The 12,727-nt window shown below is 49.0% G+C and overlaps 2 protein-coding genes across 3 annotated transcripts in view; one reads left to right on the top strand and one right to left on the bottom strand.

Annotated features, from left to right (window-relative positions):
• SHROOM3 (shroom family member 3) overlaps positions 1–12,727 on the bottom strand; it is a 185,162-nt gene that overhangs the window by 7,368 nt on the left and 165,067 nt on the right. The gene's annotated exons all lie outside the window — the stretch shown is intronic.
• Positions 3,461–7,524, top strand: LOC117878507 (16 kDa beta-galactoside-binding lectin-like). Its single transcript, XM_034772754.1, has 4 exons — positions 3,461–3,616; positions 5,981–6,060; positions 6,284–6,455; positions 6,827–7,524. The coding sequence occupies exons 1-4, from the start codon at positions 3,608–3,610 to the stop codon at positions 6,971–6,973; spliced, it is 408 nt and encodes a 135-aa protein (XP_034628645.1). The 5' UTR covers positions 3,461–3,607; the 3' UTR covers positions 6,974–7,524.

Below are 12,727 nucleotides of genomic sequence, written 5' to 3'. Positions count from 1 at the left end.
AAGAACAGGAGTACTTGTGGCACCTTAGAGACTAACAAATTTATTAGAGCATAAGCTTTCGTGGACTACAGCCCACTTCTTCGGATGCGGGCTGTAGTCCACGAAAGCTTATGCTCTAATAAATTTGTTAGTCTCTAAGGTGCCACAAGTACTCCTGTACTTCTTTTTGCTGGTGGGGCTGTCCACCTGGATGGCATCCCCAGGCACAGAGCCACCCCCAGCGGCAGAAGGAGTCTGGGGTGTGGGTGGAAAAGGGGCTTTGGTTTAGTCCCTTTTCCCCCTGGATGGAGATGAAGGTGATGGGTTCTCCCTCCCTTCCCTCATGTGTGATGCAGAGGATACAAGGTGCTGAGCAAATTCTTTTTCACGCGGAGAGGAGGGTTCCCCATCTGTCCTGCTACAAAGCCCTTGGAGGGGATGGGGAGCTGCCAGGGGTCCTTTTCTTTCTCTCACCCGGTGGAAAAGTGGGGCGGGGCGGAGTTCTTCCTTCCCCTCCCCACGGAAGAGAGGTTTGTGGAAGAATCTTCTAGGGGGGAGGGAGCCAGTCTGGCATTGCAGACACTTCCAGATTTCTCCTCTGACCCCACGCCGAGTGCTTTGCTCCCTCAGTCTGGCATGAGAGCGGTGGCACATTACATTAGCACAGAGCAGAGGGTCTGCTGCTGACCCCGTTCTGGTCCTGAACATCATTCCAACCCCTCGTTGCCACTGGTGCACTGAGGAAAATCCTCAGTTCGGTTTGCCTCTGCAATTATAAAGCTTATCGCCTTGTCTGAAGGAACAGCTTTTAAGGGCCCAGGTAGCTGAGGCTAGACCAGCAGGCTGTTCATGAGAAAGATGTGCTTTAACAGTGAAAGCAGTGACACCAGCAAATCACGGCTGTGGCACCACAGGGCCGGGGGAAGGAACAGCCTGGTTTGCAGAGACAATCATGGCAGAGCTCCAGGAATAATGAAGGGAGGGAGCAGAGGGTTAGGGAGAAGAGAAAATGCTAGTGGCAAGGCCTTTCCAAGTTGTTTAGGTCTTGTGCCACATGACACAAAATTCACCAGCATAGCTATTCTGGGATAACTATTCCAATATGATTTAGCTATTCCAGAATAACTCTCCTGTTCTGGGATAGAAGTGACTTTATTCTGGAATAATTACACTGATTTGGCCATGGATTTGAATGTAAAACACCACAAAAACCCGGACAGAATTTATAGTGGGCCGCACACATCCAACCACCACCAATGGAAATCAGAGCACTCAGCCTCATCCACACACAGATTTCACGGCAGTTTAATTAACGTTGGTTTGAAAACCAACTGAGTCCAACTGGGGCAAACCCCCATCTTGAAGCTTTTATATTGGTTTAAAACCGTTTTTAATCCGGTGAGCTTGCACCTGTACATTCACTAATGCAAGTTAACCCCCTATAAATCAGACAGGCAGAAACTGATTTGAGTCTCCGCACGGGAGAATGAGACGGTTTAACTAAATCAGTTGAAAAACCACACCTTTAGTTAAGCCAGTGCAGCTTTGGTGTGTAGATCAGGTCCTATGGGCTTTGGATCAGGCCCTAAGCAGGCAGGAGATAGGTCACTAAGGCTCCACACACAGAGACCCCTTGTGCCCATGCAAAGCCCTTTGATTTCAGTGGGGCATCTGCATGTGTGAAGAGGCCTGCCCACAGTCCATCTTCTTACCTCACAAAGTATAGTTTCCCTCAGTATTTCTTCTAGTGCTTTGTCTGATGGGATGTGGCTTTCAGAAGCACTTCCCATGGGGGTGGGAGAATTTCCCAGCTCAAAGGCAGTACAGGCGTGATTCCCACTCTGTCATGGGGACACTTGGACATTCAGATAACTAAGGTTTGGGATTTGAGGGTGATTAATAGAAGAGGGAGTTTGGGACACTTGAGTTTGATGTAGACCCCACTGGCAGGACATTTCTCTCTGCTATTCAGCCATAAATTCCTTTGCTCATTTTCACCCAGGCCCTAAACAAGTCCAGTGTTGACAGCCCTTCTGTGTCTGTGGTTAGCCATCTCAGCCGTTAGTCATTGCTCACCAAACAGATAATGGTATTTTGCCCTTCTAGAGCAGCTTCCATCTGAAGGGCTCACAAAGCACTTTGCAAAACATTAACCAACTCTTACACCACCACTGTAAAGTAGGTCTAGTAATCCCCAAGGGGGAAATCGAGGCACAGAGGAGTTAAGGCCCAGATCCTCAAAGGTATTTAGTTACACTTAACACTGACTGTGGCAGTTAAGTGCCTAAATATCTTTGGGTATGTCTACACTCCAGCCGGGACCATGCCTCCCATCATGGGTAGACTAGACCGATTGATGGGCAGCATCAGCGTGGATGTAGCTAGCCACCTGAGTTTGGTCCCAGAGTGTCAGGCTGGCCCACGCCACAACCTCCACATTGCTATTTTGAGTGCACTAGTCCCTGTCTGGGAAGCTGGCTCCCAGCTGCAGCGTGGATATCTTTGTGTGGATCTGGGCCTAAGTGACTTGGAAAGCCCACGGCAGAGCCAGGAACAAAACCCATCTCTCCCGACTCCTCTTTGCAGAATTCTGATGGCTCTGCCAAGAGACCTGTACAGGGGAATAACGTGTGGTAGCGGCTCACCGACAAACAATCCTTCCCTTGCTGGCTGCATTTCCTTCTGCCACGTCTTTTCCTCAGCTCACACCACAGCCTGGCTCCTGCCCACCCCCGGATTCTAGTGCAGGCAGATCAAAACTGGCTAGGCCACGCTGTGTGAAAAAGCTGGGGGCTGGATTCCCAGTTTGTTTTACTGGTGCCCCACACGAACGGCCGCGATTTTTAGACACACTTTTTAATACCATCCTTGTCTATAGCCATACGTCTATTTAACTGCCAATAGCAATAATACTTTACACTGCTATAGCCCCTTCCACTGAAGAATCCCAGAATGCTTTGCAAGCATCAGGCCTCGTTACACACATTCTGTCAGAGAGATGAGAATTATTTCTCCCATTTTACAGATGGGTAAATGGAGACGCAGCAGCAAAGCCAGGATTCGAACCATATCCTTTAGGCTCCCACACCCCTACCTTAGCCAGTATGTTTTCAAAAGCACAACACTGCACGCATGGAGCTGGCTGGGCTTCGAACTGTAGGATAGGTGCCACAATAGCAGCTGCTGGAGGGATGGTTATGTGTGGACAGGCTGGCTTTCAGTTAGCTAGCAGGGGTGCGGTGAATTGTTCCAGGAGCAAACGATTCTATAACTACCATCCCTGAGATTCACGCATGGTCTCTGTCTCTTTAAAGCACACTGGGGATATTGATCAGAAACAGCGCTGCTGCCAGCCAGTGCAAATGCTACTGCTCGGCTGAAAAAGCTCAGTCTTGCAAACCAAATACTGTAATGATGCTGGTCTGCTAGTCTCTCTTTGTATGCCTGAACTTTGGAAGAAGAACCGACTCTCCACCAGCCCCACCCACTCATTTAATCATGTGAGCCCTTTGCTGCCCAGGCCAGCTGTTTAAAGGCCCCCCCGTAGAGATAGTGCCGAGTCACACAGCTGAAGCTTGGAACTGGAAAGCAAGCAGTTGTCCTAACTTTGGTGGCTTCAGTCAGCAGCATGGAGTGTGTGAGTCTTGTCTCTTTGTAGCGGAGGTTGTTGAGCTGGAAAGGGTTTGGGTTTTACTTGCAAGACAAGGGGATAGTTAGCTAGGTGTGGAATCCTGGAAGAAGGTTAACTGCCGGTGAGGGTGTTTGGGAGAGTTGTGGATCACCTGCTGGGTGACCAGACTTCTGGTACACATACACCCCACTCATGTGACTTCTCTCTTAAGGCTCCCCCAGGGTGAGCTGCAGGGCTCTTATTCTGTTGCATCATGGAATAGAAGAATTTCTCTGAGGGGAAATGTAGGTATTGGGTTGGGCCATAGGTCAGCGAGAGTAGGAAAATGCATGATTGGACTATAACGTTGGCGGGAAGGAACACTAGAGATGGATGAATTTTTATTTTGCAAGATATTTCCAAGTAGCTTTTGTTTTGAAGTGTTCACGACGGGCCACTTATTATTTATGTTGACAGTTTTCAGCACTTGTAGTGTCAGTAACTATACTAATGTTTCCAATGTCTTAGACAGTCTGGAAAGAATATCAAAGTACAATTTTTTTTCTTGTGAACTCTTACAAAAAACAGTTGTTTAAGACTGTAAAACATTTCATGCCTGTATAAAGCTTTTTTTTTTTTTGTTCTTTTAACTTAAAATAAAACCCCTTCAACTCAGCCACTACAGGATAGGGGCAGGTCATCGACCCAACCTTGGCCTTTCAGCCCTCTCTAACTCAGAAATGCCGCTCTTAAATATTGCCTACCTTCCTCAGTCTTGGTGGCTGCCTCCTCCCCGATTCTGCGATCCGACCATGTTCCAGCCTGTGCTCCAGAAACAGAATAAAAGGGGATGACTAGGGAGCCAGGATAAGTAGGGCTTAGATACTATGGTGATAAGCTGTTTAGCAATCTGCAGATAGTAGCTGGTCTGACCTCAGCATTCTGGTGAAAATGGGAGATCTGTGCAGGTGGCTGGATATCCTCTTGGCTGATCCAACTAAAATGAGGACAGTTCAAGTTTCCGGAACAGCCAGCGCCTAGGGCAGCTCCACTAAATTGAGAGATCTGGCTTCTCCCTTCGTCACTGACTCCATGTGCCCTGTAACACAGGGGTTGGGAAGGTCTGCCTGGCGGTGAGGGGGGAAGAGAGAAATGTCGCAGCTGTTCCTAGGCTCTGAACTGTCTCGTTCCCACCTCCTGGAGGAGGGGGTAAAAGGGAAATCTATATCCAAATGAAGGAAAATGACCCTCTCTCCAAAACTGGAGGAGGTGATACTGGTGCAAATGCTACTGTTTCCACTGGTCTAATGCAATATAACCCCGGCTGTGACAGGTCTCTGTCTTAAGGTCATTACTGAGGTATGTTTGGAGCTAAATTCCAATAGTTCCTCAGGTGAGGGCATTTGTGTTTCTGATGCAGGGGATGGAATGGGGCCTCTGTCCAGACGCAGGCTGGATATGGAGGTTGTTTATCTAAGTCACCTCCCTTCAGGATTAGCGGCTGCCCCTTGCACGGGGAGGGTGGCCCCTGGTGGAGACGGGGTAGCGATGGGCTGAAGGTGGGTGTTTTCATGTCCTTCATTTCCTCCTCTGCAGTGGAGGCTGGGATGTATGCAAGCAAGCTGGCTGATGGGCAAGCGCTTTCAGCTGGCAAGCCAAGCCCCACTCCAGGGCTTCCAGTGCGCAGGAGCAGCGTCTAGACAAGACAGTGTGCACAGCAAGCTGGTGGGCTGTAGATTTGCACCATGGCTGGCCGCACAGTAACAGCCATGGCTTTAAATGGGGGAGGGGAGATTAAAAGAGGGTTAAGTCTCAAATTCCTGCGGGCCGGGGAAGTTACCGCTAAAGGGTCGGGTGCCTGAGAAATGAACAGTGGCTTCTCTTAGACAGGCAGCCAGGGAAAAATGCTAGTCAGACTCCCAGGGAAGAATTGAGCCCTCTTAACTCCAGTGCAGGGAAAGGCTAAGTGGTGGCAGGAGCAGCCGTGCAGGCTTCCCGGTGTGTGTTACATCCCCAAATCCCCATGGGCTGCAGCTAATGAGGGCACCTCTAGTCCAGTCTCTGGCCCATTCAGTCCTTGACCTCTGGACAGACTGCTAGCCATCAGGCCAGTTAGTGCCTGTGGCTAGGAACACTTGGAGTCTTGCCCCATGGGAACTGGACGGAGACCAACAACCCTCATTTCATAGGCCACTGAACTGTGGTTGCATGTTAATGATTCTGGTCGCTGACTGACATCGGGGCTGGTTTGGAACTTGTCTTGCCTCCAGGTCACACTCAGCACTTATTTCTTGTGTCCCCTGTGGTATTGCCCCTCCCTTCAAATCGAGAAAGTAGGTCTGTTGTTCCCTGAGCGGGCAGGCTAATATGTTTGTGGCTTGACTCCCTAAGGGACTGGTTGCTACTCACTTGAATATCCAGGCTGGAGAGTGCATCAAAGTGAAGGGGAAGATCTTGCCGGAAGCCAAGAGGTGAGTTGGGAAGCCTGGGAGGGGTTAGATGTTACATCATCGTTTAGGTAACCACTGGGGATTGACTTCTTCCCTTAGCACATGACAAGGGTAGGTGCTAGAGGTGAATCTGCCGCTGGACATCTACAGCTCTCTCTGTTGCATTACAGAGATGATGGATCCAGACTCCGGTGGGAGGGGCTGCATAGTGTGATTGTTTGTCTGATTGTCTCTTCCACGCCAGGTTTGCTGTGAATGTGGGGAAGGACCGCAGCAACCTGGTGCTGCACTTCAACCCACGCTTCAACAGCCACGGGGATGTGAACGTCATTGTGTGCAACTCCATGGAGGATGGGATGTGGGGGACGGAGGAGAGGGAGACGGACTTCCCCTTCCAGCAGGGTAACAAGACTGAGGTGAGGGCCCAGGAGTGGGGAACAAAGCTGTGCTAAGAGGACACTTGATTTGTGGAGCCGGGGTCCTTCTGGACCCAGGGGTTCCTAGCCCTACATTCCTGCAGCACTTTTCATGCCATACAGCAAAGCACTTCACACTAATTAAATAGGCCTCTCTTCACTCGGGCGAAGGCACCAGTGAGGCCCCTTGAGATTTTGGGGTACCCTCTAGCCAGATCTGGGGGAGATCAGGCTTTCTCCCCTCAGGACAGGCACTAGTCGAGGGAAGAGTAGCTAATGCTGTCTGGGGAGGCTCCTGGTTAACACAGCTCTAAGAGGTGATGGGGATTGGCTGCCTGCGTTGTTGGTTCTAATGTGCCTACTCCTTGCAGATCTGCATCTCCTTTGACACAGCAGAGCTGACCGTGAAACTGGCTGGTGACAAGGAGATCGTGTTCCCCAATCGGCTGGGCCTGGAGAACATTGAGTACCTGGCTGTGGAAGGTGACTTTGCCATCAAAGCCATTAAGTTTAGCTAACTGCTTAGTCCTATTCCTTCCACCTCCCTGCTCAGTGAAATAAATCTAAACTTGCCATGTCGGCTCGCTCTGTGCCATTTCCTCTGCTCTAGCCAGCTTGCCTCTTCTGCACTAAATAGGAACGGCTAACTGCACCAGGAGCCAACACTTACCTAATCACCAGCCTGAGACACCTATTCCCCACTTCAAGAAAACTGATGGTATTCTAACAGTCCTGCTGCTGCCCTGGTGTAAATGTTGCCTCTTAGCTGAAAGAGGCAATTAACGCCACTCATCTTCCCCCCTGCACACCCCCATGAACTTCTCACTGGTAAAGGATACTGCCCCCACCTCCTGCAGTGATCATCTGCTCAGCTATTTAAATGCAGTTGTGGCATTAGGGCTGAATCCCTGAGTTGGTTGGCTGTCCTAGCTTGCTGGATTTCAGGCAGCGTACAAGTCCTACCTCTTTGATAGCTGGGGTTGTTAGACCAGGAGGCACGACAGGTAGGTATGGTCTGACTGCAGTCCTGGACAGAGTGGCTCAGGCTTTGAAGGACTGCCTTTCTCCTCACAACTCTACTAGTGGTGCTCCTCACTGGGAGGGAGGGCAGCATAGGAGTCTCTTATGGATCTCCTGCTGAGGGGAGAAAGTCGGGGGGGTTAACTGGGCAGGTGTCAATGGGGACTTGTCATTGGGAAAGTGCTCCAGCTCAGGGCTGGGGAGACCCTGTTGGTGGAATGGGGCTCTGGGAGTGGGAATTAGAGCGGAATGAAATACTTTAGGGTGGGTTTTTTTTTTTTAAAACCACTCGAGTAGTCAATTTCTAGGGGCGGGGGGAGAGACACACCAACTCTGGGAGACTTTTTAAACTATGTCTGGTGGAGCTCAAAGGATGGGGGGTGGGGGGGAGAGCATGCTGCTGTTCCCACCTTGCTCTTCTCGCTTCGGCTGACTGAAGTGTTGCTTAGCCACTGCCAGAGGCAAGGTTTCTTCTTGACTCGGCTAAATGCCCTCTTCCAGCTAGTGCCCCAGCCTCCCTCACAGCAATGTAGCCAAATAAGAGTGGGATGGCTGAGGAGCCTCTGTGGCCACTACACACAGCATTCCGAGATTGTGGTGGTGGTCAGCACCACAGCAATATGGGGGCAGGGGTGAGAGCTGACCTCCCCAATAAGCAGAGAGGAGAGGAGCTGGGAAAGGCAGAGAACAGACTGAATGAATGCAGCTGGCTAGTTGTTCTCCTGTCTGTGCCCCTGAAAAGAGGGAGAGGAGTCAGGATAGGGGCTAATCCTGCTAAACTGGGACCCACTCAAACTGCCTCTCCATATCACCTGCCTTTGCCCTCTGACTTAGGCATGCAGCAGGAATACTTACAGCAAAACTGTCTGCTTCCCCACAGCCCAGACTGAACTCCCTCCCGGCTGCTGCCTCGAAGCCAAGAAAATACCCCTCTCCCCAGAGCTGGAGGAGACAATGCTGAGGCAACTGCTGCTGGGTCCTCTGGCCAAATAAGGCCCAATCATGCCTTGGCTAGGCCTTCAGGTGAAGGCCATTATCAAAGATGGGGGTTCCAGGAACATTCTGGCTGCGCAGCTGGGCCTTTCACAGCAGAACACCCCAAGCCCTTTGGGTAGGGAGGGGCAGCAGAATGATCTGATGTCCCCGACAAATGGACTATACCTGAATCTTCCACTTAAATCAACTCCTGGAAGGCTGGGCTGTCTTGGAGGAGTGTGCTGAGGAGAGGGAGGCCTAATACACTTTATCCCCTCCTAGGATGGGAAGCTGGAGGTTTTCTGTCAAGCTGAGCTGGTGTCCTACAGCAAGTGAGGTGCAATTTTTCCCAAAGAACCTGGGGCTGGAGGGGAGAAGGCTGTCATACTCCTCAGGACCAGAGACACTATCATTCTGCCTCACCCTGGCTGCAGGATGCCTGAGTCACCGGGGAGCAGGCTTGCTCTTAGAAATGCCTGTCTCCTAGGGCATGGATGGGGTCTGCTCCTCCAACTAGCCCATTCAGAAACAGCTTCCCAGAAGCTACACTCTCCCCTCCTCTAGCTGTGTGGGAAGCTCATGGGCAGCGTGAGCATGGAGCATTCTGGGAGCTTTCTCTGCTACACCAAAAGGTATGTTTGTTTCCATGGCAGCCCAGCATGGGAATGGCTCCAGTGCTAGGAGCTGTACAGTGCAGGTGTCTAACTCTCTGCTCCCTGCCCCTCCAGTGCTTTTGAAATTTTTACCGTAGAGTCCTGTCAGACTGTGGTTGCGCTCATGCTTTGGAGTCCCACTCAAGGTGGGGACTATGGTGTGGCTATCCAACAGGGTTCTCAGAAAAGTTTCCCTGTCCAGTCTGCTCAAGGAAACTGAGCCGCAGCCCAGTTCGTAATACTGTGTTTGTACATGGTTGTGGTCAGCCTGGTTTCAATCCTAGCGGTAAAAAGGCCTACATTCAACTCTGCGCTTTCATCTCTGGGCAAACGCAAAACACTTTACTCTCTGCCCCATCCACAGTTGCTTGTGATTGAAGTTAACCCTCCTAATGCATTACAGCAAAAGGGCCTTGTTCCTTCAGCTGTTCCAAATTTGATGCTTAAGGTGATAACAAGAAGGTCCAGCAGTTACATAGCACTTTTCATCAGTAGATCTCAAAGTGCTTCACAAAGGAGGATGGTACATTAGCCCCATGTTACAGACGGGGAAACTGAGGCACGGGGTGGTGACATGACTTGCTCAACATCACACAGCAGGCCAGTGGCTGATCCAGGAATAAAATCCAGGTCTCCTGAGCATGAGTTCAGTGCTCTGTCCACTAGAGAACACTGCCTCCAGGTAGGCCACTCCTAAGTTCTCTAGGAATCTTGCAGAACTGCATAGTCTACTTAACCCCTGGAAAGTGTCTGGAAAAAGTGAAGATAAGTCACGGCAGGGGAGAGTGAAGCCTGCAGGGGAAGTGAAGATTAGGAAGGTATGATGCTGCTAGCCATGGCTGAAAACATTTAAACAAGGAGGAAAAGGGCCTAGCCACCCATGTAACATTTAACATTAACTAGCCATGCTGGTAACGGGAGCTGGTTGACATATTTGCACAAAAAAAGTGGTGTTATTGAAAAACAGCCTTTACAAAATGAAACTTTTGGAAAACATCGTCGATATTATTGAAATTTTCAATGTTTTTTTTTTATTATTTTTATCCAAATAATGTTTTCATTTACCAAAAACTGTTTTTGTACTGCAAACTGCATTGTCAGTACAGACATTTTTTGAAAAATTTGGTAAAACAAATGGAAAATTTTGCCAAAATTGGCAAATGGATCTATTTTGAATCCTGCCAAATAGAAATGTCAACATTTTTTATTACCTCCCTTCTCCTGTATTTTGACCTCTATTAATAACTCTTTAAGCCGGTTCCTATTTACTCCAGCTGAAGATTTGATTCTCTGGATTTCAATTCTAAGACACATTTTTGCACTGGAACAAATGAGAAGGAAAAAAGTACCTTTACTTTCTCTTCCCCCTTCATTTGATTTAAGAGACATCAGTTTATGGAGTATTTGGTAGCACTTCTTTTATTGTCAGTATCAGTTAAGTGGTTCTTACATGTCAACAAATACGTATTTCAAGTAATAATTACACATAATGCTATATGAGAACAATAACCTTAAATTGTAAACTGATTGGCAACCTCTGGCAACCCCAACATAGGAGGAAAAAAGTCATTTTAAGAATCACTGAAAGCAGCTGAAAATATGACGTGTAGCCAAGCTGTGAAAAGCAAGTAAAATTGTCTGTAAGCAACAATCAGATTGACTGACTCAAACTTTCAAAATTTCCTTTATGATCAACTGGAAAATAATTGTGCCCTTATTCCTGGGTCCAAAGAGTCCAAAGAGGCATCTCTCTCTCTTCTCCCCCGAATCCCCTTGCCCTCCAACAGACTGCAAAAGGGTGACAGCAACTAATGCAACACTATCAAACAACAAATCTAGCTAAGAACCTGTGCCTCATCTTGGCACTACAAGCAGGTTGCTCCAACTCTTTTTTTGCATGGTAACATGGCATGGAAGAGAAGGAGGCATTCGTTAAGATTTCAGTGTTGGCGCACGAGATGCTAAAGAGCCTCAATGCTAGCTAGAGATGGTGTTGGCCTCATGTGGACAGGCTGCTGGTCTGGCTATGGCCTAGCTGAACAGATTGTTCCTGACCTCACAGGCCAAGTTCTACCCTCAGTTAAATGCCGGCAACGTGTACCGAAGATTCATGACTAGCGAGGGCAGAAGTTGTCTCCACCTGTTGGGGGTAAGTGGGGGATCCCGGTGCCCACATTAGCCGCATGAATACATACAAATACATAACACGAGTGATCTTCATGAGGCAGTGACATTGCATTAGAAAACCCCTGAGTGTTGTGCTCTGACAAGGGAGGCACGGCCTACCCAAGTGTAAGTGCAGTCTGAGGGAAAACGGGAGCACCGAGGCTGCAAGAACACGGCCAATCCGCACTGCCAGAATACCAAGAGATTGACCTTGGGGTTTGTATTACACACTTTAGGTTGGTTATAATGGAAGCACCTTTCATCTGTTAATCGAGGCTAGCCTTCAGGCCAGCCTGGGAGAGGGCAGTAGGAGAGGTGGGGGAACCTGGGTATGAGAAACAGATATGCCCCTAATCTGCTTATTTTCATTTATTAATATTAGTATCTATTATTTGTATTACCATAGCACCTAGGAATGCTAGGCATGGAGCAGGGCCCCACTGTGGGATCCACTAGGAAAAACTTTTGATCTCTCCTGTCTAGGAAAGGCCCTGCCTGGCTCCACATGCGGACATTTAGAACTTGTGCAAAGTGGGGGTAAAATGCTATCAGGTTGATCTGCTGGCTTTTTACATTCACTTTACACAAGTCACACCAAGGAGAGGCCAATGGCGAATCAGGCCTGGAACTACAAGGCATTTGCTATCAGATGGTCTCATGTCTAACGTTCACAGAAAATGAAGTCCCTTTCATCAGCCAACCTGGGCATGGTTTTAGTCCTGGGGAAAATCTTGTAAGTGTGGTTGCCGAATCCACCTCCCCATCCTCCACCATTGACGTTGTACTGTCTGTTTTTAAAGGAAGCAAATCCCAGTTTTGATGACTGGGACTGCGTTGATTTCAGGCCATACAGCATGTTATGACAGCCGAAAGCAATTCCAGCCACCCCCTGCAGCATGTAACTACTCTGTTAATGGAGGTATTTGAGGATTTACCAAGCGCTGATTTAAAAGTCCCGTTGTAATTACGCAATACACTGCAGGATTGTGCTGTCTGACACACGCCTCCATCCTCTTCCAATCTACAGCACTAGCCCTAGCTGCAGTGACATTTACACAGTTTCACTGCTTTTCAAAAATACCCCCTCGGGCTGTAGGACACTAATTTCTTTCACAAGGCCAGAACCTCAGCTGAAGTCAATGGAGCGGTGCCGATTTATGCCAGCGGAAGGCCTGACCTGCATTCCTTACCGAGAGAACCAGCAGAAATTGGCCAACAACAAGTAGGTCACCATTGGAATAGTTAAAACAGGAACATTTGCATCCCAATCCACTGCATAGAGACTGCAGTCCCCTCCCCCACACCTCACATGTCTCATTAGTTAAAACAGCAGCATTCTGTTGGGGGCTCTTCAGAATTGTTGTTTTAATAGCAGGATCGAATAAACCAGCCACTGCCCACAAGGAAAGATGGGCCATGTTAACCCTACACAAACGTACATTTCAGGTTCGGCCCGGC

This window comes from Trachemys scripta, chromosome 5 (assembly GCF_013100865.1).
Source record: "Trachemys scripta elegans isolate TJP31775 chromosome 5, CAS_Tse_1.0, whole genome shotgun sequence".
In the NCBI taxonomy this organism is placed as follows: Eukaryota; Metazoa; Chordata; order Testudines; family Emydidae; genus Trachemys; species Trachemys scripta.
Note: the sequence above shows the minus strand (reverse complement) of the source record. Positions and strands in the feature narration are given on the sequence as shown.

Excerpts from the sequence above, each read along its gene's own strand:
- LOC117878507 (XM_034772754.1), top strand. Across the intron at positions 6,061-6,283 it reads ATCTTGCCGGAAGCCAAGAG|GTTTGCTGTGAATGTGGGGA; the intron begins GTGAGTTGGGAA and ends CTTCCACGCCAG. Across the intron at positions 6,456-6,826 it reads AGCAGGGTAACAAGACTGAG|ATCTGCATCTCCTTTGACAC; the intron begins GTGAGGGCCCAG and ends TACTCCTTGCAG.